Below are 23898 nucleotides of genomic sequence, written 5' to 3'. Positions count from 1 at the left end.
CTCTTTCCTAGTCTGTCAAGCCCCGAACTCAGATTTTTAAAAATAGTACAGTATGGACTGACCATTCTTTTGTTCGATGACGGGACCATTTGTTTATTTTTGAATTTTGATGCGGGGGGGAGGGGAGCTCGGTAGAGGAATGAGGGCACAGCTACTTATTGGAGACAAAGGAGAAGTTTCGAACTTTATGGGAGCTGGGACTGGGCAGCTGGACCAACAATGAAAGGAGGTCGGGCTCTTGTAAGCTCACATTTGTGTCCGTGCGCGATGGAAAGGAAACGAGAACGTTGTCCTACCAGTGCAAACGTAAATATGTCGGGGCTGTTAAAGCCCTTTTAAGGTGCAGCTGTGGTTTTCTTCCCAGACATGCCCCATTTTTTATTTTCTGCTGAAAACCCCCAAAGGCCAACAGCCTCAGGTTGCAGCAAGCACGAACGGCTACCCCCGGTTTACCCGCGCTGATGTTTAAAACCCCCCAAGTGTGAACGCGCCATTCACCTCCGCGCGCCCGCCCTCTCCCTCCCTGCAGCACGAAGCGGAAACTCAACGCCAGGCAGTGAGCCGGCGGAAAGACTTCCGAGCCCTTCCCCTCCTGGCTCGCCCAGTCGCGTCTGAGCCAATAGCAGGCACCGCTCTGAAAAACCGCGCTTCCCATTGGAGCGCGGCGGCGGTGACGCTCTTTGAAAATAGGAGCGGGCGGCGTGCCTGACGTACCGAACCCTGGGCGGTTTTTCTCGTTCGGCGTGAGGCGCTCTCCGGCTCTTGCGGCGGCCGGACAAACGGGACTTGCGGCGGAGCGACGGGGGCCCAGCCCAAGTGAGTTTACAAGCCGTGGAGGGGGGGAAGCGGGCACGAGGGGAGGCTTTCGGAGGTCGGTCTCCTGGGGACACCGGCCGTTGCTCGGCAAGCTGCGGCAGAGAGCCGGGGAGAGGGTGTAGGTGGCGTCTCGGCGGGCGTGGTGGGTGTCTGGAGCGGAGGGGCGCCTAAGGAGCCTTACAGAGCTTTGCGCAGGGGGGGGGGGGGTGTTCAAATGCGGCCCTCCAGGCGTCATCCATTCTGCCGCTCTCACTAACTCTCGTCCATGGCCTTTATGCCTAACACTGCTACTGACCAGGGCTTGTGTTTCGGAATGGACAGGAGCTTACAAAAACCTGTCCTTTTTGCATGGCTCGAATGCAAATTGGTGCGCGAAGAGGTCGTAGCTGCTGCTGGTGCTCCGCCTCCTTTTTCCTCTGCTCGCTGCAGGATGCTCTCCTTGGGCTTCGGAAGGTTTCCTCTCTCCCCCCCCCCGCCCGCGCAACCTCTTTATAGGACGTGGTGTTTCCCCAGAGGGGGCTGCAAAGGCAGAAGCATCAAGTGGTTATCCGCTTTGAGATTTTTTTAAAAATATAGAAAGTGGTATCGATATATAATAATAATAATAATAATAATTAATAATAATAAAAAATATGTCTACTCAGAAGTAAGCTCCACCCAGTGCAGCGGAACTTTCTCATGGGTAAGCGGGTCGTTTATAGGGTTGCAGCCTGGTAACTACTCGGAGGGGATGCCAGGCTGCTTGGCGACTCCTTCGGGAGCTGGTGGGCTGAGGGTCAGACCAGGCTGCGGGGAGGTATTGTAAGCATACGCAAGTTCAGGGGTATTTACTCTCCACCAGCTCGTTCTCAGTAGCAAGAGAGTCTCTTAGTTTCCGTATTTGGCTGCCAGGTACCGTTTGAATTTAGCAGGGCAAGCCCGAACAGAAGGAATGGGAGGAGAAAAATGGAGATATCAAAAAGGCAGAGTGAATTTGAAGTTAGAAAAAGTCGCTTCCGTATAAACCATTATTAAGTCTCCCTTTCCTGGGGAAATTGGAATCATCCATAGAAATAGAGAGAGCTAAGATTTTAAGTTGTAAGGTAGTTTTGCAACAATTCTGTAGCATTTTCCTATGGCTTGGTGAAGATTAACATACTTTCTGTTAAGAAAACGTCTCTCAAGTCATTTCCAGCACTCAGCTTCATGCCAAGGCTTGCATTCCTTTGATTTGCATACAGAGTGATTGTGCTTTTCAAAAACTGTTCTTTAAAAAAGTTTGCATATTAAATAAGATTCAGACTAGGAAGAATGTGGACTCCTGTCTTTTGTGATTGACTGCTTTTTTATTGGGAGGTACCTGTTCCCCAGCTCAATATGGTAGCACCTGAATTTCTCCTTTGATTACTATTAACTGCTCCCATTTCAACTGTGAAATAGGTTTTATCTATTTAAAATATAAATTTGTGGGTATGTGTGTGATGTTTTTGAATCTCTGGGAAAGCGGAAATTGCAGGAAGGAGGTGGGTGGAGGAGAAGCATGCAAAATGGCCATAGGGAGGGGAGGAAAAGCTAGCGTTGAAGGAGGTACTGTATAAAAGTGAAAAGTGTAGTGCAAAAAATAGGTTGAGTGCTTGCTTAATATTCACTGGATATTAACATCAGAAGGAGCATTTATGAAAAAGACATTTGCACAAACCAATGCTAGGTAAAAACTGAGATTATTACTGCATGTATCTTGTATGTAAGTTTACAACTTTGCACTACAATTGTGTGTGTACTTATTCAGAAGTAGTTCTGTGTTCAGTGAGGGCCTTAATACTCAAGCAAGCGCATTTAGACAGTGTTAGAAATTCAAAAATATATAGGCACCAAATGGTTCCTTAAACCAAGGTTACAGGCACCAAAATGGAATGCCCAATTACCATTTTGGGTAAGACAACTCTAAAGTCTTTCAAAGGATTGGCTGGCTGTGATTATCAGTGAAACATCTGGCTAGTTCAGATGACAAACTTGAGCTAGGTTCAGAACTTTGAGAACCTAAAGAAGAAAAGTCACTTTATCCAGGGATAGTCCACATATATATTGGCCTATTTTTCTTAACACTGACACAGAGCATTCATAACATAATATTTTTCACATCTGTGAGCAGGGCAGTGCGGTGGGGTAAGTGGAGGCAAGCTACAGCAGTTAACTATAGCATAGTTCACCACTCCTGCTCAGGCTGCACAGCAAAAGCATTTTGGTTCCTGAAATTCATTCTGATTGTACAGGTAAAATATAACTGATAGAATTCTACAGGATGTGGTATTAGTGTGTGGAAACAGTCAAGATCCAATGATCCCCAGACATGCACCTCCAGATGGTGGCGGTGTCAGGTGCCATCCTGGCATCTAGGCATCTTCACTTGGTCGCAAATGGCCGATAGGTGCAAAATGCTCGGCGCCTGGCTAATTTTGAACACTGTAAATTTGTGTCTAACTTGGAGCAAGACCCATTTTACTTTGTGGCATTTAGGGACATGGGATTGCAGCCTCAGGGCTGTGTCACACATTACAGAAGTAGGCGTTCCTCCTGTCCCAATGCATATGTAACAACATGTATTTTAAAAAAATTAAAAATGGCGTATAGTTGGGTGCCTACCCTTCTCTCTGCCGAATGGTGGCAAGAGTCCATGGGGTTCTAGGCACTCACCCAGTGTCTGTGTTCCTTTGGAAAATTGAGACATGGCAGGGGCTGTTGTAGCTTTAAGAAATATGGTTTATTCACCTATTTACACTTTTAGTCTGCATGGAGGGATTCCAGACCTTACAGCATGGTCATTTCAAAAGGAACTTGTACCCCACAGCAGTGCAGCCCTGGAGTCCAAGGCATCTCTCCAACCCAACTGCAGATAGCCCACCCAAAGATAGATCCCAGGCCTCTTCCTGCTTCTTCTTCCCAGTACCCATTGCTACCAGGTTCCCTTTTCCTGTTGCCTCAAACACAGTTACCATGGCAACCTTCCAAATACCTGTCTCTGTTCGCACCTCTGGACAGGTGGTTTTTTTTAGTAGCCCTAGCTTGGCCAGGTCATTTTGCATAGGCTAGCTCAGGAATTTCTCTGCAGCTTATATTTCTCCCTTCACATTCCAGTAATCAAAATCCAACCATTTAATAATTTCTAGGGTATAGCCCCCCCACCAGCACTATAACAATATTTAATGGGAACATGTGAGAGGTTGCAGCAGTTGAGACACTGGCTGTCTGTTTATATTTTTTGCAAGATATGTGTAGTGAAAGCCACAGACCCTGCTGCCTTTTGCTCACTTCTGTTTTTAAGATGTAGTGTGGCCTTGAGGTACAGGAGGCAAGGCAGAAGGTTGAGAAAACCATTTGAGTTTTGCAACATGATGCTGTTTTACATTGTTTCAATATACTTCCTACCATTTGTGGGGAGATCAATGGATTTTTGTTTTTTTGTGCCTTGAGCAAGAAGTCTCTTTCATTTTTGCAGGCCAAGCCATGTGGAAGATGGGGAACCCAGTGATGCCAGAAGAACGTGCAAGGAAGAAACTTGCTGAATTTCTACAAAATATTGACAACAATGACTGTGTGTGGATGGATGAGATTATTGAAGAGGCTAAAAAGATGTTTACGAGGTATGAGCAAGAGATCTAGAAATGGTGCCCCAAAGCATGAGTTTTTTGTTCTATGAATCCATTGAAATCACAACAGCCCATGAGCTGTGTATATACCATAGGTTAAGACTAGGTTTGTCACCCATGCTAGATTAATTTTAAATCTGCAAGGAAAAGATATTTACTTTATTTATTTATTTTACAGCCCACCCATCTGGGTGTCTTACAGCATATCTAAAAACATAATAAAACATCACATATTAAAAACTTCCCTTCAGATGTCTTCTAAAAGTTGTGTAGTTTTTTATCTCCTTGACATCTGAAGGGAGGGCATTTCACAGGGACGGTGCCACTACCGAGCAGGCCCTCTGCCTGTTTCCCTGTAACTTCGCTTCTCGCAGTGAAGGAACCAGCAGCAGACACTCGGAGGAGGACTTTGGTGTCTGGGCTGAGCAATGGGGGTAGAAATGCTCCAGGTATACTGAACCACCCTGAGACCCTTGGGTATAGGGTGGTATATAAATTCAAATTATTATTATTATTATTATTATTAATAATACTGGGACAAGGCCATTTAGGGCTTTAAAGGTCAGCACCAACACTTTGAATTGTGCTTGGAAACGTACTGGGAGCCAGTGAAGATCCTTTAGGGCCAGTGTTATATGGTCTCGGCAGCCACTCCCACTCACCATTCTAGCTGACGCATTCTGGATTGGTTGTAGTTTCCTTTGTTTTTTTTTGAAAATTTTTTTATTAACCGACCAATCACATCAAATCAAACCAAATTACATAAATTCCAAATTACACAGCCAAATTTTAAATTTTTGTTGGGGGTACCCATATTTCAAGTTCTGAAGGGGATCCAATCAACTTCTTGCTTCATACTGCTGTTTTAATGTCCACAAATCTAACATGATGTTCACAGTACTATCCAGTCCTTTCTTATTGTTTTTCCACATCTCTTGTTGTTATTTTCATATATTTTTCTTTTCTCTTTGTGACCTCTGATAGTCTCCACAAGCTGGTTAGAACAGTTTGTAATCAATACAACTGACGATTCTAATGAGGAGGGGTTCTTGTAAATCACATAGAAGGAAAGTAAAAAAGGTCCCCCCCCCCCCATTCAGTCCCGTTGTCAAGATACCCAGCCTTTGGTGTATCTTCATCGTAAAATATTCCTGTTTCTCCAACCCGTCGTCTTCTTTCGCAGAGGTCACTTAAATTAGCAGACTTCACTCCCCTTCTTCACTTGAAATATGTGCATTTGCTTCTTTTGTAATTAATTATTCCAAATTGCTGCAGCTAGTGCGCGATCAGAGACAGCGTCCAGGAGAGCCGAGGTCCACACGGGGGCATTCTGCCTAGGGCCCTCACCCCCTTCTTTCAAATTAGGGGGTGATTTATGGGCACAGCAGACAAGGGCAGTGTTCCCCATTTCCTTGGGGCAACAAGGGAGGCTGCCTACTCCCATAACAGCCTCTTAATTACCCCGTGTGGGTCGGAGAGATGGTATTGTCGGCTATCTTCCAATGCGCCCCTAGTGGCCCCTCCCAGATTGGTTGTGGTTTCCAAGTCACCTTCAAAGGTAGCCCAACATAGAGCACATTGCAGTAGTCCAAGCGGGAGATAACCAGAGCCTGCACTACTCTGGTAAGACAGTCTGCAGAGAATGCTTCTGGTTGGATGTTAGCTGGCTGCCATAAGTCAGTGGTGTCCAAACTTTTTTCAAAAAGATTTTGTGAAATGAAGGGCCGTGAGGGCCGACCAAAGTTTTTTTAGGATTGAAGTTGTTGAGCTTTTTGGTTTTACCCCAAAGCGAGATTACATACTTGGAAGCTAAAGCTACAATTGTAGGGCATATAATTCTTATATGCTATATTATTAGAGAATATGTTACAGTATTAATGTGTTTTCTCATGTGGGAGTATACAACAAAGTGATTACTCTGTCACATGTAGTACAGTACAGAATTTTATTGTATCAGGCTACCATCTTATTCAGTGTCATTAGTCTCTGGGTTTCAGGAAGTTTGATGCTGTGCCAGGGTCAGAAACCAGACTGGCTTTGGTAAAAGAATCCCAAGCTGCAAACAATATCCTGAACTTCAATGTTTTTTCCTAGTCTTTACCAAAAGGAGAACTTGAAAGATGAACTTTGAATGAAAGTGGGATACCTGCAATTTTAACCTGTCATCAAGCCATTGCTTCTGAGGAAAATGTTGACATTCTTGGTGTCCAATAGCTTGACCTCTGTAGGAATCGATACCTTGATTGTTCCAATCCTACAGCATGAATTGTGTGAATTGGTCTGAAATAAGAAATTGTCATTCAGTGAGTAGTTGGCAATATTCCTAGGTAAAGGCACTTGACAGACCAGAATTTAAACTGCTGCTCTTATCTCAAAATAGTGGCTCCAGTGATGAACCTGAGCTGATGCCAAAAACACCATCACAGAAGAGTCATAGGAAAAAGAAGCGTTTTTCTTCTGTTAAGAATGATCACTTTGCTACAAAGAGGTAGGGAATGTATTTGTGGGCTAAGTAGCAGGGAATAATCTGGAAGATAATGTTTAAAATTCCTAGTTGTTACTTCAGGAAAATGTCTAGATTGGGTTGCAATGTTTATTTGATTAGCTAAATATGTTTTGAAGATTTAAAAATGTGTCCTTTTGTGCTTTTGTAATGAGGGATGGATTGTAAATGTTTTTTAAAATTAAAAATAATTACCGCCAGGAGATCTCCACACACTACCTCACAAAGCACGTCACAACAAGGATAGGACTTTCCTAATTCCATCTACCAGGTGTCCTAGGACTGCAAATCTGAAAGGAATCCCTCTCTCTGTCCCTGTCCATCAGCCAGTCTCTTAGTCTGTTCTCTGTTGTAAGCAACATAGTTACCCTGAATCAAAAGACAAGGTTTAAATCTTTAAAATAAATATTGATTCCCAGTAATTTCATCAGCCCAAGGTTTGAATGATATATAAGTGGTAAATTGTTGATGTAACATTTCTCACTCAGTTTGTCTAGGATTTTTCAGTTCATCTACACTATTGTCCCTTGCAACACCAAATTGGTCTTATGATACAATGTGTTTCTTTTATCAGGTTGTCAAGAAGAGAGAGTACTCGGTTATTTTCCAAACGGATTACCCGAAGTCGGAAAAACTTGGAAATTAATGTAGAGAATGCCTCCCCTTGTCATCGTGTTACTAGATCTCGGGCTGCCTCATCTGCCAGAGTCTCAGATCCTTCTCTTAAGAAACTATCTTTCAATTTAGCCAAAGATCGGTTACCACTAGTAGTAATCAGTGCTAATGAGAGGCGTAGTGCAGAACTGCAGGCAAAAAAAGTGCTACCTCAGACAGATACAGCTGATTTGACTCTTAAATTATCTGAGGAGGGGTCTCCTATAAAGAGATCACCTTTGACCAAAACTTGCTTTGTGGCAAAAGAAACTCCTGAAGCCGAAATAAAAGAGGGACGGGGAATATGCAAGATGAAAATAGCAGAAGTACCCGGTGCCGCTGAAAACAAAGAATCCAGCACTCAGAACCAAGAACCAAGTGCCCAGAACCAAGAGGACAGCTGGGCTTCTGAATCAGAGGCTGCTCAGAAGTTAAACCAGAGTTCACAAGCACCCACTACTTCAAAAGCAAACCGTCGCTCAGTCCGCCTAAGCAGGACCTCCAAGCCCTCCAGAGCCTCTATGGCTGAGAGATACTCACTCAGTACTAAAAGGGAAAGAATGATCCGGAGATCTAGTCGGAAGTCTTTGTCAAAGCGGAAAACATCCCAGCGGTCATTATCTGCTAGGCATGAAAGTTGTAAGTTTCAATAATGTGAGATAAGAGTACAAAAAAAGTGTTGCTGTTTTTACCTTGTAGCAGGCTAGCTTGATATGAACTGCAAAATGCTTCCAATATTTAAGATTTATTGATTTATTTATTATTTTGGTTAGGCTTCTTTCCACCCTCTTGATAACTTCCTTTGTAGTTTCCAATAACTCAAGGCAAAAGTAAGGTTTAAAATTGAAGGTGATGTATTGGAATAATTTTACGCTATACTCAGTGAGACTTTGTCTTGAAACACCTGCTTCCTATTTTTTAAATCTATCCTAAGTCATGTGGTGCAGGCCTTAAGTACATCTAGGGGAAACCTACTGCTATCATTTAGGTTTGGGGGCACTTAGCAATAGTTGGTTCTTGGGATAGGTGGATGCTGCCAAAATGTCCCATACTTGCTGCCCATCAGTTGCCAGCTGAGAAGGTAGGTCTTCTGCCAGTTTTGGGCGATGCATCAACTTTGTATCTCAGAGGAAAGTGATCCAGAGACATGAAGCTGCTGTGGAACAGTCACTGTCAGGTGCTTACATAAATGTGTGCATAGCCAGAGGCTCCAATGAGAAGAGGCATGGTCATAAAATGTTTGGGATGCCTGCCAGTGATGGGTGTAGATTTGTGTTAATTTGTAACCTGCTTTCAAATTGGCATGTGCAGTGAATAATGGGCAATAAACATTTCAAATAAAAGAAAAATAGTGGCCACCAGGAGATCTGTATACACTGCCTCACAAAGCACATCACAACATCCTACTCTCATCCTCCAGCTCCAAAAGGAGCAGCTGCATCCAGCTTATTGCTTGCTGACAATTTTGTGATGTAGGGAAGCTAATGCATTCTGTATATGCTACAGAAAGTAGTCCTGGAGTATAAATTAACCATTGTCAGGTGTCTGTCTGAGATTGTGTTTCAGACTCCTTACCAGGCGGAATTAGCAAAAACTTTTCCAGTCACAGCAAATTATTTTTCCAGTACTGAAGATTTTAAAATTTGAGCACTTGTCCCTTAGCCCATGGTAGACCCCAGTGATGCTTAAGGAGGTCCAGGATGCTGTTATATATTGTGAGGTGCAGTGTAAGAGCCAGGATGCTTCTGCGGATGTTTGACTTTGTTGGAGATGTAACCTCATGTCTCTTCTCATTCAGGTCATGTTGCTGTGGCTGAAGAAATTACTGAATCTGGGTGAGTTGGAATTAGAATCTTAGATTATTTAGGAGACGTGGCTAACTGAGGAGCTAAATGGTAGCTTAACTACCACAAGAAGATAAACAGATCAAGTGGGCTTTAAAAAGCGATTTAACATACAGCAATTTACAGCTCCAATAAGGTAATGCTCCGGGGACTACAAAGTCCAAAATGCTAAGACTTGATTTAAGGGAGGAAACATCTGTTCTGAGGACTTGGACAAGGCCTCAGACTCTGAAATGGCACATCAACAAAAAGGCAGGAGCTCAGCTTTCTAAATGTGGGATTATAGAGAGTCATATGCTTACATAACCTAAATTCAGCAAGTGCTAGCTTCAGACTGGGCAACTACTCTAGCCCCCTTTGAAAGATGGTTTGACACACTATCAGGAACCTTAAAGAAATTTCCAAAACAGCTAATGAAGCTGTGAATACAGCCCTTGAAAACCAGTCTGAAATTCAATTGCTCCAAATGACAACTGATTATGTAGCACTTAGGCTAGAAGAATAGGTGGAAAAACCTTAACCTTCATTATTTACCTGAAAAAGAGGGAGGGGGAGGTATGGATGCATTTATAATCAACAGGACCATGAATCTCACTGTCTCCAGTGGATTTAGAGTGGGCTCATAGACTCCTGAGCAGGTGAAACTCCAAGAGACAGTTTGAGCGCTACAGGCTCAAGGATAGTCTTCAAAGTCATTGGGAATATCTGGAATATAAAATATGATTCCACGAATAAAATCTGATTAATTAGCCCTGCCATGCTCAGAAAAGCCTTTCATGTACAGTATATGTAACTGCTTTGAAAGCAGCAGGCATATCATAAGCTTACTGTTCCTCACAAAGGAAGAGCGTGGATTGTAAGCACATACAGCAGGTTGATAATATGCTTAAAATGCTTCAGCTCCAACTTCCAGAAAACACTAAACACTGCCCAAATGAGAATGAAACATACCCTGGTTCACCAAAGGGGGAAGAACAAACAATACATTGCATGCACTATAGTTTTCAATGGCCACTCAAGTCTTTTTGTTACAGCCTTGCTGCAGCCATGATTCTGATAGTCCTGTGGCAGGAAGGGAGGACTTGGAGATATTGTAACAGCCCCCTTTTGCTCCCACCTAAGCCCAGATTGCATGGAGCAGCTCTCCACTGCCTCCATGACTACCTGCTGGTTGAAGCCTGTATTCTTGGCAAATTATGTTTACAGAGTTCACTGTTTTATTTATAGATCTGGTCACAGTCTAGGTACTTATTCTGACAGTACAAGTCTTGCTATTCTCGACCCTATTAACAGTCCTTCATGGTAGTTCTGTCTTTTCCTTCCTTTTCTTTTCTTTTCTTTCTTTTTTTTTTTTTTTTTTTTTTTTTTTGCCCTACTATATGCTGAACTTCCCTCCACATTATGGTAGAACCTTATAGATTGGTGAAAGCGCGATCGCTCAGGGTTCAGGTGCTGCTGTTAAAAGAGCAGAGGTAGACTCTATCTTGCAAAAGGAAGGAATGGACATTATGCTTTAAGAAACTCTGAAGCTGGGTAAAGATTCCACAAAAGTGGACTTGTACAGACCAATAGCACTTATAAATGTGGATGCTAAGCTTTTCGCTGCCATTATAGTGAAGTACTTGAATGTTTTTATAACCTCCTACATCTCCCCTGACCGGACATGCTTCATGCCATTTTGAAGCATTGCAGGATCAGTAAGAAGGGTTCTTGATATAATTTATGAATTGCAGTCTAAAGAAATGCCAGTATTGTTACTTTCCCTGGATGCCTTTAAGGCCTTCAATAGAACATACCCATCTCTCTTAACTGTTCCTCATAAGGCTTGGTTTCCAGACCATTTATCACCTTGGCCACTCCTCTGCACAGGTTTCAAGTTGTCAGTGACACCACATACATAATGTATTTTTTGTGGAAATTGTATTAAATAACTAGACTTGTACCCAGACAGAAAAGAAAGGAAATGGTGAATCTATTTTTGAAAGCATGGCATCAGTGAGGTGTTGTATGGGCTTTCTGTAGTCTAGTATGAGCTGAGGCTAGAGTTCAGCTGATAGGTTGATAACTTCATTTCATTACTTCAATGCATTTAAAGATACAATGAAATGATAAAACCAATTAAAACTCATGCTGCAAGATAGGAGCATGAAAGGAATTTGCAAAGTTTTTACTATTAAAAATATGCATACCTTTTCTCTCTTAGACTGATGATAGAGCCACCATCTCAGAAGGTAAGTTCTAAAGAAGACTAAAAGAAGCTTAAGGCCACAATCCAATACCCATTTACCCAGCAGTAAGCCCCACTCAACTCTATGTGACTCATTTTTGGGTAGAACTGTGTGGTTAGCAACCATCCAGACTCAAGCAGGGGGGAGTATAATGTGCATGGAAGAGTTGGATGGCATTCCATGGTGCATCTTCAGGGTACATCTGTCCTGCCTCCAGACCTACCCAACACTGACATGCTGGATGAGATGTTTTGACAGAAACTGCATGTTCAGAGTTAAACACACACAGACTTAATCTGCAGTCAATCCTTTGAAGTTCATGATTGCATCATTTGAGCCTGCGCATGTTGGATTCTACATTAGTGAACCTGAGTGCTATCCTAGAATGCCTTCTTTCCTATGGCTCTCACTGAAGTGCCAACATCATTTTTAGATGTTACTCGAAGGGGCTTAGTCTGCCTAACATTTGTGCTAAATCGTTAAAGGGCCCACTTAGTTATCTAGTGATTACACATCTATGGGAGGGGCTTGTGCTGAGAAGGAATTTGCCTTTGCTGCAGGTTGATGAGAACCCTCGCATGTCCCTTCGTTCTCACAAGGCCAGTATGCAAGCAGTTATCAAACCTGTGGAACAAGATGGAGATGACAAAGGTCAGTATACTCCTTGGCTAAGTAGCAGAGAAGGTCAACGGTGAGTTGGATAGAATGTATTTTGAGGAAAGGCACGTTTACAAGCCTATTATTTGCAAGATTCTCAGTTGCTCAAGCAAAAATAATGACTTAACTGGCCAATGCGGTATAGTAGATGGTGTATTAGTGTTTGACTGAGAAGTCCAGGTTCAAATCCTAGTTTGGCCATGAAGTTAATGAGGTGAGCTTCAGCCAGTTTTCTCTTGAACTAATCTACATTGAAAATTGTTGTGAGGAAGCACTGTATGCTGCTATGAGGTCTTGGAAAGGAAGGGTCCTATAAAAATTCATAGCAAACTTGGCTATGTCACATACACAGGCATTCAGCTGGATCTTTCCCCCACTTATGTTTGAGTTGTCCCCCAGCTTGTTTCCTTGCCCTAGGCTCTGGAGTATACTAAGGAGCCAAACGAGCTCCATGAAGTGGCGCTCAGGGGTGATCATGTTAACAGCCTGAGCCATTCAGATTTCCAGAGGTCAGCCAGAGCTTTGACAGGAGCGCACGTCATATCAGCCAGAAAATCCCTCGGAGCAACCTGGAAACCTACTGGATCCATCAGCTTCCAAGGCTAAACCATCCTCATAAATCTCAACCGGAAGTGATCTGACCATGACAAGGGACTAATGTCAATATGCCCAACTTTCAGATCAACCTCTTCCTGCCCAACTGAAAAAGGGTCTTGCGTATGTTGGAAGATGCCTGCCTGCTAGGCAGGTGCCAGGTCCCAAGAGACTCACAGAATGTATTCCTGCATATTTGCTGAATAAGGATGAAATCTCATCATGTATTGGCAATATGCTTAGTCTAAAGTAGGTTTCACCTCTTGCTGTTCAGTATAAACTTGGAAAGCAAGTGAAGAAACCCATCTGGGCTTCCATTAATATGCATAAGACAGGCATACCCAAGAAGTGTTCCACCAAGTCACTTCTGCAAAATCCAATTAGTAGTATTCTGTTTTTAAAGAAACATTTCATTAATACACAGCCCAATGTACTGAGTCTACACAAGCTTGATTTGCTACATATTGAAATTCTAGAAATCCGAATTATGTCTATAATGGAAGTAAATAGTATACTCCAGAGCTTAGGGCAAGGAAACAAGCTGGGGGACAACTCAAACGTAAGTGGAGGAAAGATCCAGCTGAATGCAACCAAACAGTGCTGAGGGTTCATCGTCAAGCCCTACCTAGTGACAGTGAAGGCAGCAAAGACAACATAATTTGCTGCCTCCATTGCATCCTCTTCTGGGTAGTGCAGGACCTTTTACATTCTGGCCCAAAGGAGGTGGTGGTACTGTTGGTGGAACCAACAGCAGCTGACAGTGACCTGTTTGCAAAGCATTTTGGGGATAAAATCTTGACTGCTGTTACAGCAGATGAATCTCATGGGGTGTCCAGAGCACTGGCTAGTCCTATTGTGTTGTATGAGTTTCAGTTGGTAAAGCTTGAGGATGTCGACAAGGTGCTTGGATTGGTTAGGGTGACCATTAGGGCTCTTACCCTTGCCCCTCTTGGCTGGTTAAAAACTAGCAGGGAGAGGAAAGCTGGCTGGGCCAGGGAGGTGATTAATGCCTCCTTGTGAGAGGGGGCTAGTCCCTGCCTACTTGAAGGAGGCAGTGATGAAACCACTCCTTAACAAATCCTCCCTGGATTTGGAAAATCTAAGTAACTACCAACCAGTTGTTTGTGTCAGATCAGATCCAGGCGCTTATGCGGGAAACTGATTTTCTATATCTATTGGGGGTTTAGGCCCAATATTGGCACAGAAACTGCTTTGGTTGCCCTGTGTGAGGACCACTGTCAGGAGAAATGTTGTCCCTGTTAATTTTCTTTGACTTCTCAGTGGCTTTCAATGCTATCAACCATGGTATCATTTTGGTGCGGCAGCCCAAGCTACGGGTGGGTGGCACCACTTTGCAGAGGTTTTGGTCCTACTTGGATGGTTGTTCCCAGAGGGCGTTGCTTTGGGAGTGTTCTTCAGTTCCATGGAGCCTTCAATGTGGGGGAGCCTTCTCAAGGTTTGATTTTATCCCTGTCCTGTTCAACATCTACATGAAACCACTGAGTGGATTTTATCCAGAGGGTTGGAGTACATCGTCAGCAATATCCTGGTGACACACAGCTCTACTTCTCCTTTACATCTGCAGGAGAGGTAGTGGATGTGCTGGACGGTTGTCTTGCCTTAGTAATGGACTAGATTAGAGGCAACAAACTGAAGCTCAATCCAAATAAGACTGAGACACTGCTAGTGGGCAGTTCCCTAGATCAGATGACTAGGAAGTTGTCTGCTCTTGATGGGGTTACACTTCCTTTGAAGGAGTGGGTATGGATCTTGAGGGTGCTTCTGGATCCATTGCTATCTCTTGAGACTCAATTGGCCTTAGTGTTGCGGAGTGCCTTCCATAAGCTTCTGCTGGTGGCCCAGCTGTGCCCCTATCTGGACAGGGACAGCCTAACTACTGTTGTCTATGCTCTGGTAAACCTCTAGATTAGATTATTGCAGTGCTGGACTGCCTCTGAAGATGGTTCGGAAACTACAGCTAATGCAGAATTCAGCGGCTTTGGCTGCCATTTAGTTTCTGGGCCCCATTCAAAGTGCTGGTTTTGACCTATAAAGCCTTCAGCAGCTCAGAACAGCAATAACTCAAGGACCACCTGTCTCCATATGAACCTACCTAGACCCTCATCCTCTGAGGCCCTTCTTTGTGTGCCTCCACAAGAGGTCCAGAAGGTTACAACACGAGAATGGTCCTTTTCTACAGAACTGTACTCCCCATTTGTGAAATGTTCCCCCCAAGGAGGTACAGCTGGCACCTTCATTATACACCTTTAGGTGCCGGGCGGAAAATGTTTCTCCTTAACCTGGCCTTTGGCTGACTATCATCCAATTCCCTTCTAAATGTTTTGTGTAGGGGGGGTATTGGCTTGTTTCTGTTCTTATTTTTATTATGTATTTTGCCTTTTTTATATTGTAACTTTATGGTGTGAACTGCCCTGAGATCTATGGTATAGCGCTAATAATAATAATAATAATAATTAATAATAACTCTGCCCTGACAACTAGAAGTATTCATCCATTTGTTGACTAAACAACTTTGGCTTCAGACCTTTGCTACATAAAATACTTCCACCATCACTAATTGTAGCTCTCTTTCTCTGTATGCAGGGGGAAGTTCTGAAAAGAGTGATGAGGTGCAAAAGCAGCCCCAGAGTGCTAGGTATGTTTTCTTCGGACAAAACCTCCATGGAGCAACACAAGATGATGATATCTGAGGATTAGGTGCTTAATTGTTCTGTTTGGTTGACACCTGTATGCAGGTTGAAGGCGCTAGGATATAAACAGTGGAAGAATGGAAGGAGAGGAAGTGAAGGGAAGATACAAGATGGGTATTCTTACAGTTTTTTTCTCCTGTGCGGAGAGAGAGGATTTTCAGAGAAGACTGCAAGCATCATAAGAATAGGAGAGCAGGTCCATTGGCTGGTTGATGGGTAGCTCCTATGTGAGAGGAGAGTTAATTAAAATACTTAACTGAGCAGCTATATTTCTTCTGGCCTCAAAGGACCCTAAGCAACAGAGAATGGAGCCAGAATCCTGTACTTCCCATGGTAATTCTGAGACAAGGAGGTGGTTCACTTCTCTGCTCCTATGAAATGAGCCCTGTATTAATATTTAATATTTACAGGAGGAAGCCAAGCTATAAAAGAGCAGTTTATGAGCAAGATGAAGGACAGCACTCAGAGGAGGACTTCTCCCCTGCAAGGAAAAGGGCTGTATCTCCTCAGTGCCCTGCCAGCAAAGTAAGTCGAGAATTCCATCTTTGGGAGCGAACCAGGTCCCATCATTTGCCTTCCAAGGACTGATCACTTCCTGTATTTTTCAGGTTGTCCGTCCTTTCAAGACATTCTTGCATACAGTGCATAAGAACCGAGTGCTCATGATGACCCCTGGCTCTTTGAGTCGAAGTGCAACCATGAAATCATTCATCAAACAAAACACTCCCATCCAGGCCACTCCCCAGGTAGAGTGAAGTCCTGTTTTGTTTTGTTTTGTTTTGTTTTGTTTTGTTTTGTTTTGTTTTGTTTTGTTTTTAAATCCATGTATACCACCTTGAGTTCCTAGGAAAGGATGGATGTAAATGTAAGAAATAAATTGTACAAAAACTTCACATGGGCTTAAGGGAAGGAGGAGCTGTAAGAGTAAGAGGGCTTAACAGACTGAAAGGACTGACATTAGATTGGATGAGAGCAACATTTCTCCTTTGTGTTGAGCTAACCAGCTTATGTCTTTGACCTCAGGTTGTGAATTACTCCATCCCCACTCCATTGCTTAGCTTTTCAGTGATCTTTTAGCATAAGTTTATTGCATGCCATTTGGTTAAATCCATTACTGCTTCTTGGGTTAAACAGGGCTTGACTGGTGAAGCATGGCAGATTGCTGTCATTTGGTGAAGAGAGTTGAATCTGAAATCAGCCAGTAGGGCAAATCCTATATCAACTAGTGGTCTAGTCCTTTTGTATTGTTGGCAATGAAATACTGATAATTTGGGTGCTAACTTCCAAAGGCATTAATTATGTCTCAATCTTCTCTTCGTACAGCGGGGGTTTGTTGTAAGTAACAACATTTGGTCTCACAGTAGCTGTATTTGTATATCATTAACATGGTGTGTTATCTAATGGCATTCTTAACCTGCATAGTGACTTAACATTGCTTCCTCTTTTTAAGGTGGAATTCTAGCATTTTATTTAGTGCTTATTAGGGTAATCTTACTAAAAAGTAGATAATGGGTAGTAGCACACTGTTATTTTGTTCCCTGTAGTAAGAAAGCCACAACCGTTTCAAAACACGATAATCAATAACTGCCATTTCTTCTCTTGAATGTCTTAACATTTTTTCTATTTAATTGTTTTAAGTTTAGAATAAAGTGCAAAAAAGAAACTAGATGCATTCTTAAGATCTTGGTTCAGTTTTCATTGGTGGACTTGGCCTTGGCTCTGGTGGTCCAGAGCTTTTTCACTTCCATTATGCACACTTACATGGTATGATCATTGAATTCAGGGAGACTTCCTTCTAAACAGGGATGCCTATTTTCCTCCTTCCTTACGTTTGTTAGAAAGTAACTACATAGCTTAATTTGGGCAGATTAAAAGGCTAAGGTTAGCTATCAGCTTCGTTTTTTCATCTAAGGCAGTAGATCAAACTTTTTTTTTTTTTTAACCATGAGCTAGCCCAATCATATTGGCTGCTGCATTTTTATACTCCTTACAAGTTCTATTAATGCATGGATATTGACAGAAGTACCCAAAATGAAAGAATTTTTGCAGGTGTGTTGCTTCTGTCAATATTGTGTGATGGTGATAGTGGAAATAGCATCTGCTTCTATGTAACTGAAGGCAAAGGAGCCCTGTCTTGTGCTGGATCTACCTGTCAAATCACTTGATGGCTTGCCTGAGGTCTGGGCATTTCTAGACTGCATGTGTATTAGGAAGTGTAGGGTGCAATACTTCAAGAAGGTAGACAGAAATACCAGTGTGTTGTTGCTATGTGATTCTTCCTACCCAATCCACCATAAGGTGCATCAAAGCCTTTCTGAAATAAGTAAAAGATGCATGCTCTAGGTCTAACAATGCATTCAAGTACTATAGAGAGTGTTGTCTAATCACTAACTGTTTGCTGTGATTTAGCTGGGGGGGGGGGGAAGAAGTGTAGAACAGGCATTGTGAGGGATTGAGCAGTTCTTGCCTCTCTTGCTCTTGGGAAAAATTGGTGGCTAAATTTGTGCTCTTTTTGTAGCTACTACACTTTCACTACAAAGGATGTTTTCACTGTTAGGAACATTTGCCACAGTGGAGAGAATAGTTCCTTCCAGTTCTGTTGCCTGTCTTCTGCCGGGGGTGGGTTTCCATATTACAGTAACTGTTAACAGACACATCATTCTATTCATGTGTGCTAATGAACTTCCTTCCCTACCTAGCAAAAGGAAAGAGAACGGTTAGAGTCTCAAAGAAAGAGGGAGGAAGCAGAACAACTAAGGAGGCAGAAACTGGAGGAGGGGAAAAAGCAGCGGCTGGAGGAGATAAAGCGGTATGCATACATAGACATCCTTCCAGTCACTCCTTTCCTAGTTTTGCCTTGGAGCTTTTTCTAACTGAATTCCTGTGTGCCATCAGGAAACGCGAAGATCGCCTTCGCAAGGTGTTGCAGGCTCGGGAACGGGTAGAGCAGATGGAAGAAGAGAAGAGAAGGCGGCTTGAGCAAAAGCTTGCTCAGCATGAGGAGAAAAATGAGAAGGTGAACATGAATATGGCCAGAGAGCATTTTGGAAACATGTGTTCTTCAGAGTTTAATTATCTATTTTGAAATCCTAACCACTCTCATCAGGGGAATATGCCCCATTGTATTCAGTAGGACTTAGTTTCTGAGTAGACCTGGTTAGGATTGTGCTGATAGTCTTATCAACCCAACAAGTCCCTCCCTCCGTGTGTTTGTCTTGTTAAAACAGTGAAGGGCTTAGAGTGTTTGGTACGTTATAAAGGACATATCTCTTACATTACTGTGTTAGGCTTATCTTGTTTTTAAAAGAAACATGACCTGTATAATGACATGATATACACAACCTATTGTAGGTGCGTGAGGAAAAACTGGCAGAGGACAAAGTTAAGAAGAAGGTAGCTGCCAAGAAGTTGGAAGAACTCGAAGCCCGGCGGAAACAAGAAGAAGATGCCCGTAAAAAAAGAGCTCTGCAGCTGGTAAGGGCAGCGGTGTGGGGATGGCTGGCCATGTAGGACAGTAGGCACACCCCTGTTGAGGCTAAATTCAAAGCCATGTAGCTGCAGGACTTGAAGAGGCTACTCTTTCAAGTATTTCTATGTCTTTCATGGTCATCGAATCTGTAGTGATTTTTAAGGTAATTGCTACTTTAGCATAGTATATAGCTCCAGTTAAGGATCTTAAAAAAAAAAAAAAAAAGTCTGCTTCTTCATCAAGCTTCAGAGGTTGACAACTTGAAGGGGAAACTTTACTAGAAATCTAAGTCTAATTTATAAGTTTGTCTTGCCTGAAGTATTCACTGTTGCTATTCACCTATGAAACATAGGCGAATAGCAACTGAATACTTCAGGGTGGTTGTCCCAGGTGGAGTTGAGGATTTGATTCATGCCATGCAGATGTTTGTGCATAATCTATATGACTTCACTACAGCTCTTTAGGTCATTATACTAAGAGGAGTTGGCAAAAGTTTTTTGTTTTATAAGGAGGGCCCTGCTGGGTCAGATCAAAGGCCTGTCTAATCCAGTATCCTTTCGTCCCAGTGGCCAGCCAGATGGGCGGGGTATAAATAATAAATGTATTTTTAAAAAATTATTATTAGTCCCAAAGCAGGGCATGAGTGCAATAGCACTAGCCTGCTGTGTTTATCTTTTCAGGAGGAAGAGCGAAGGCACAAGGAGCAAATGCAGAAAAAAAGGGAAGAAGAGGAACAAGAAAAGGCTAGAAAGATTGCAGAGCAGCATCAGTTGGAACTAGAAAGGGAGAAAAAGCTGTGTGCTGAGAGAGAACTAGAGAAGAGGCGAGAACAGGAGAGGCTCCAAGCACAGCGGTAAGAACAGAATGACTGAGCAACCCACTTGAGAAGCCTTCCATTCACTCAGCACAGCCAGTCCATATAGGGCAGGGGGAAGACTTGCTCCTCCTGGTCTGCTGCTGATGCCCTGCCCCCTTCAAAGGCTAATACTGGCCAGTTTAAATTTTAAAAAATGGAAGATGATCCCATCATCCCCCACGGCCAATCATAGCTGAAGCCAGCAGCTAGCACCAAAGGGAGGATGGGGCTGCTCTCCCACCCCCAGGGAGCTGCAACAGTCGCCCACCCCAGGAAAGGGTATGTGCTCTTTTCACCAATCTAAAAAATATGGCTATGGATGAAGCTGTGAGGGGGGAATGATTTGAGCCCCAAGGTGTATGCCACAGGCTGTTGGGAGTGCTGCTCAAGCTAATGCTGGGTGTACAGGTCATGCTTAAGGTCATGATCCCCTTCTTTCTTTGGATGGTAATGAAGTGTCTTTTGTCTGCAAGGGAGCATGAACAGAAAGAGAAGGAGAAGGCTGCTCGGCTGCATAAAGAGGTTTTAGCAGCAGCCAAAGAGAAGGAGCGACTCAGAAAAGAGTTAGAGGAAAAGGAGAGGAAATTGGTAAGTGGCTCTCATGTTTCTATCACATGAATATATTCCTTATACTAAAAGGTATGTTTTCAACTCCCCAAATCTGGATCCAATTGCTTTAGGGAAAATTTAAATTGGCAGACACTGTATGCTTCTTCCTGGAGTTCACTGTGTCATCAAGTGTAGGGTGGGAGCAGTGACCTACCAACAGCACTGTGTGGCCTTTTTGTGTTTTAGCAGGAACAGCGGCAACAAGAAGAGAAGCGAGAGAAAGCTGCTTCTGAGGCTGAGGCCAAGGCTACCAGCAAACAACTGAATACAACAGTGGTTATCGAGGTGAGCTACAAACCACAGATCAGGCGTTGAAAGGAGTAATGAGGGCCCTATTGACTTGCTCTATAAGAGAGCATGTGCTGCAATGCACAGGCTTACCCACAGAAGCACATTACCTTCAGTGTGCCTTGAGGCCACTTAATAAAGGCTTTGAACATAAAGTCCCACACATGTTGTTCTGACCCAGTTATTTCCAAGTCTGCCTTCTACAACCTGGAGCACTAGATTGACTGCAGCTCCCATGCCAAAGTTGTAGTCCAAACACCTGGAGGGCACAAGATTGGGGAAGGCTGCTCTTAAGTGAACAGCTACATTAAATGGAGCAATATATCTTAAACCCTGAAAAGGGCAGCATGCCAAAATCATGTACTTTTCTGTAAACTTTTATTGCAAAATATTGAAGTGCTGCTCCCCACTTTGTATGTGTGTGGGGGGGGGGTTCTTTTGTTGCTGACCCTATTTCCCCTGCTTGGTAAACTTACTGCACACATGTGAGAATTTCGAGAATCTTACCATCTCTTCTCCCTCAAGTTAGGCAGAGGCATAACTTGAAAGTGCAGTGGCAGAATTTAAAACACACACTCCAATAAAAGGAGGAAGTTGTGAATGAGGAAGAATATTTAGACACATGTTACACATTGGAGAATACATACAGATCTGTTGGCAAGTGGGGTTTGCTATAGTCGGTGTGAAAAATAAACTGTTAACGCTAACTGGAATTTGGAATTTTTGCTTTGGACCGTCAGCTTCTTTCTGGTTGACAGCTGGTTATCTCAACGGAGAAAGCTGTACTATATAAAAGAAGGGGCCTTTAAAAAATAATGATGTGGCCATTGTCAGAAAAGTTGTGCTTCTTTAACTTTGAAAAGAGATTTGTTGCTGGTGGAGCGAGAGATCAGAGGGCCTAGGGCATGATTGGTTGCAGTGTGTTTTGATTTAGGGGGGCATGCTGCTGGGTGAAGTTAGCCATATTGACTCGTAGTTTGTCAGGTGGTGGTGATTCATCATGCTCTTCTGATAGAATAAGTTCTTTCCTAAAAGCCTGTATTGAGATTCTAGCGCCGAGCAACAACACTAAGTTGGTAAAGCATGAGACTCTTAATCTCAAGGTTGTGGGTTCAAGCTCCATGTTGGGCAAAAGATTCCTGCATTGCAGGGGTTTGGACTAGATGACCCTTGTGGGTCCTTCCAACTCTACAATTCTGTGATTGTAACTTTGCCAGCAAAATCTGGTTCTATACCCAGTGACTTAGCTCTCCCCTCATCTTCTTTCCAGAACTCTACTAGCTGTAATTCCTACCCGATGACACCACAAGGCCCTAAACAGCCCAAGATTGATGTGAATAATTATGGAATGGATTTGAACAGTGATGATTCAACAGATGATGAGAGTCAACCCCGCAAGCCCATACCTGCTTGGGCTACTGGTTTGTTTGAATCCTTTATAGTTGATCTTTCCTTATATTACTGTATGGAATGGGCTGCTTCAAGGTGTGATGGTGAAGGTGCGAAGACCACTAACTTTTCCTCCATGAATTTGTCTATCTGCTGCTATTAGTCATGATAGCTGAATGGAACTTGTGTGTTCAGAAGCATCATGCCCCTGAATACTAGGTTTAAAGGAGGAAGAGGCATTTACCTGGCCACTGGATGCTGGGATAGACAAACCTTTAGTCTGACCAAGCTTGCAATGCTGTCTACTTAATGTTTATGCTCAAGTACTTGAGTGTTTATTAATATCTTTGTTCTCGGGGAGTATAACTTTTTTCAAACTTCCAGCCTGCAACTTAGGAAAGTGCTAGGAATCAGGTGTTGGTACTTCCAAGTCGTTTGAGAATATATAGTAGTACATCATTGTCTTATTTTTTTATCTATCTATCTATTTATTTATCTATCTATCTATCTATCTATCTACCTTTTTATTAATGCAGTAAGCTCACTACTTATGCACATTTAACTTAAGTGCATTCAGCTTTATATGCATCACAATTTAAAAAAATTAGAAAGGGGGCAGGGTTCTAGGGAAATGACATTGGCAATCCCACCCGGCATTTAACCCAATGTGTTTTGACTAGATGCAATGTTGGCTTTAGGGATGTAACCCTCGCATAAGTTGTGGGCTAACTGTATAGAAAAGTAGAACACATTATAAAAATTACATCCCTGTATTGATGCCCAGTATTTCTGTTCTGTAAAGCCGAATCTGGGATATAATGAAAGGGCACCTTTCTTTTTTTAAAAAAGACTATTCAGTCCATGCTTGCCTTTTTTAAAAAAAATGGACTGTGCTAATGGAAAGTCTTTCACAAGAGCAGTGGAACGTCCCCAGTTGCAAGAAACCATAGTGCTTGAATCCTATTTGCTGGTTTCCCATAGGCATCTGTTCACTGTGAGAACAAAATGTTGGACTAGATGGGCCATTAGCCTGATCCAGCAGGCTCTTAGGTTCATTGGATGCAACCTACTATCTTTGAGTTGAGTTCTTCATGAGCATTATTAATGGCACATAAAACTTGGTTAATTGGCTTCAACTGACTGTACGCTGTTCTTCTTTCCCTTAGGAAATCTACTAAGCCAGGCAATCATACATCAGTATTACAAACCAGTTGACACCACTGCCCTCTTTGGAGTTGTGAAGAGCCCTAAACTAGAAGAAATATTCAAGAAGAGCAAGCCGCGTTATTTCAAGCGCACCAGTTCTGCAGTGTGGAACTCTCCACCATTCCCAGGTGGCAGAAATGTACCATATGCTTTAAAGATATGATGTTTTCTAGATCTCATGGATGTGTGGTATTTTTGTTCAAGAAATGTATTTCTGTTTTAAATGTTGAGTCCCTTTTTTCTTGTTTATATTAATAAATGTTGCACTTCTAAGGCAGTTTTTGTCTCTGTAATGGGGAGAAGAGAGTACAGATTGCCAGCTGAAATTGGCAAGGATGAGTGAAAATCATTTGGCCTATATTTAACTTACTGAACTGCTAGGAAGAGTCTACGTGGTATAGTAGTTAATATGTCATGCTGAGAGTGAGGAATTATAGGTTCAGATCTC

General features: G+C 42.8%; 1 protein-coding gene across 2 annotated transcripts; it reads left to right on the top strand.

Annotated features, from left to right (window-relative positions):
- The first annotated feature begins 204 nt into the window (after positions 1-204).
- On the top strand, positions 205-23723 carry INCENP (inner centromere protein). Of its 2 annotated transcripts, none has more exons than XM_081014335.1 (18): positions 205-229; positions 4292-4436; positions 6823-6930; positions 7520-8238; positions 9398-9434; positions 11647-11674; positions 12232-12322; positions 15527-15578; positions 16044-16158; positions 16242-16379; positions 18333-18442; positions 18529-18649; positions 18985-19107; positions 19783-19955; positions 20432-20546; positions 20754-20852; positions 22126-22276; positions 23411-23723. In XM_081014335.1, the coding sequence occupies exons 1-18, from the start codon at positions 220-222 to the stop codon at positions 23611-23613; spliced, it is 2538 nt and encodes an 845-aa protein (XP_080870461.1). In that variant the 5' UTR covers positions 205-219; the 3' UTR covers positions 23614-23723. The 2 variants fall into 2 exon arrangements, with proteins under 2 accessions (XP_080870461.1, XP_080870462.1); XM_081014336.1 differs by lacking the exon at positions 205-229 and adding an exon at positions 246-816.
- Positions 23724-23898: the final 175 nt, after the last annotated feature.

This window comes from Podarcis pityusensis, assembly GCF_964106645.2.
Source record: "Podarcis pityusensis genome assembly, chromosome: 1".
Classification (NCBI taxonomy): Eukaryota; Metazoa; Chordata; class Lepidosauria; order Squamata; family Lacertidae; genus Podarcis; species Podarcis pityusensis.
This window is presented reverse-complemented; position numbering and strand designations above follow the sequence as displayed.

Excerpts from the sequence above, each read along its gene's own strand:
- INCENP (XM_081014335.1), top strand. Across the intron at positions 16,159-16,241 it reads CTCAGTGCCCTGCCAGCAAA|GTTGTCCGTCCTTTCAAGAC; the intron begins GTAAGTCGAGAA and ends TGTATTTTTCAG. Across the intron at positions 20,853-22,125 it reads ATACAACAGTGGTTATCGAG|AACTCTACTAGCTGTAATTC; the intron begins GTGAGCTACAAA and ends TCTTCTTTCCAG.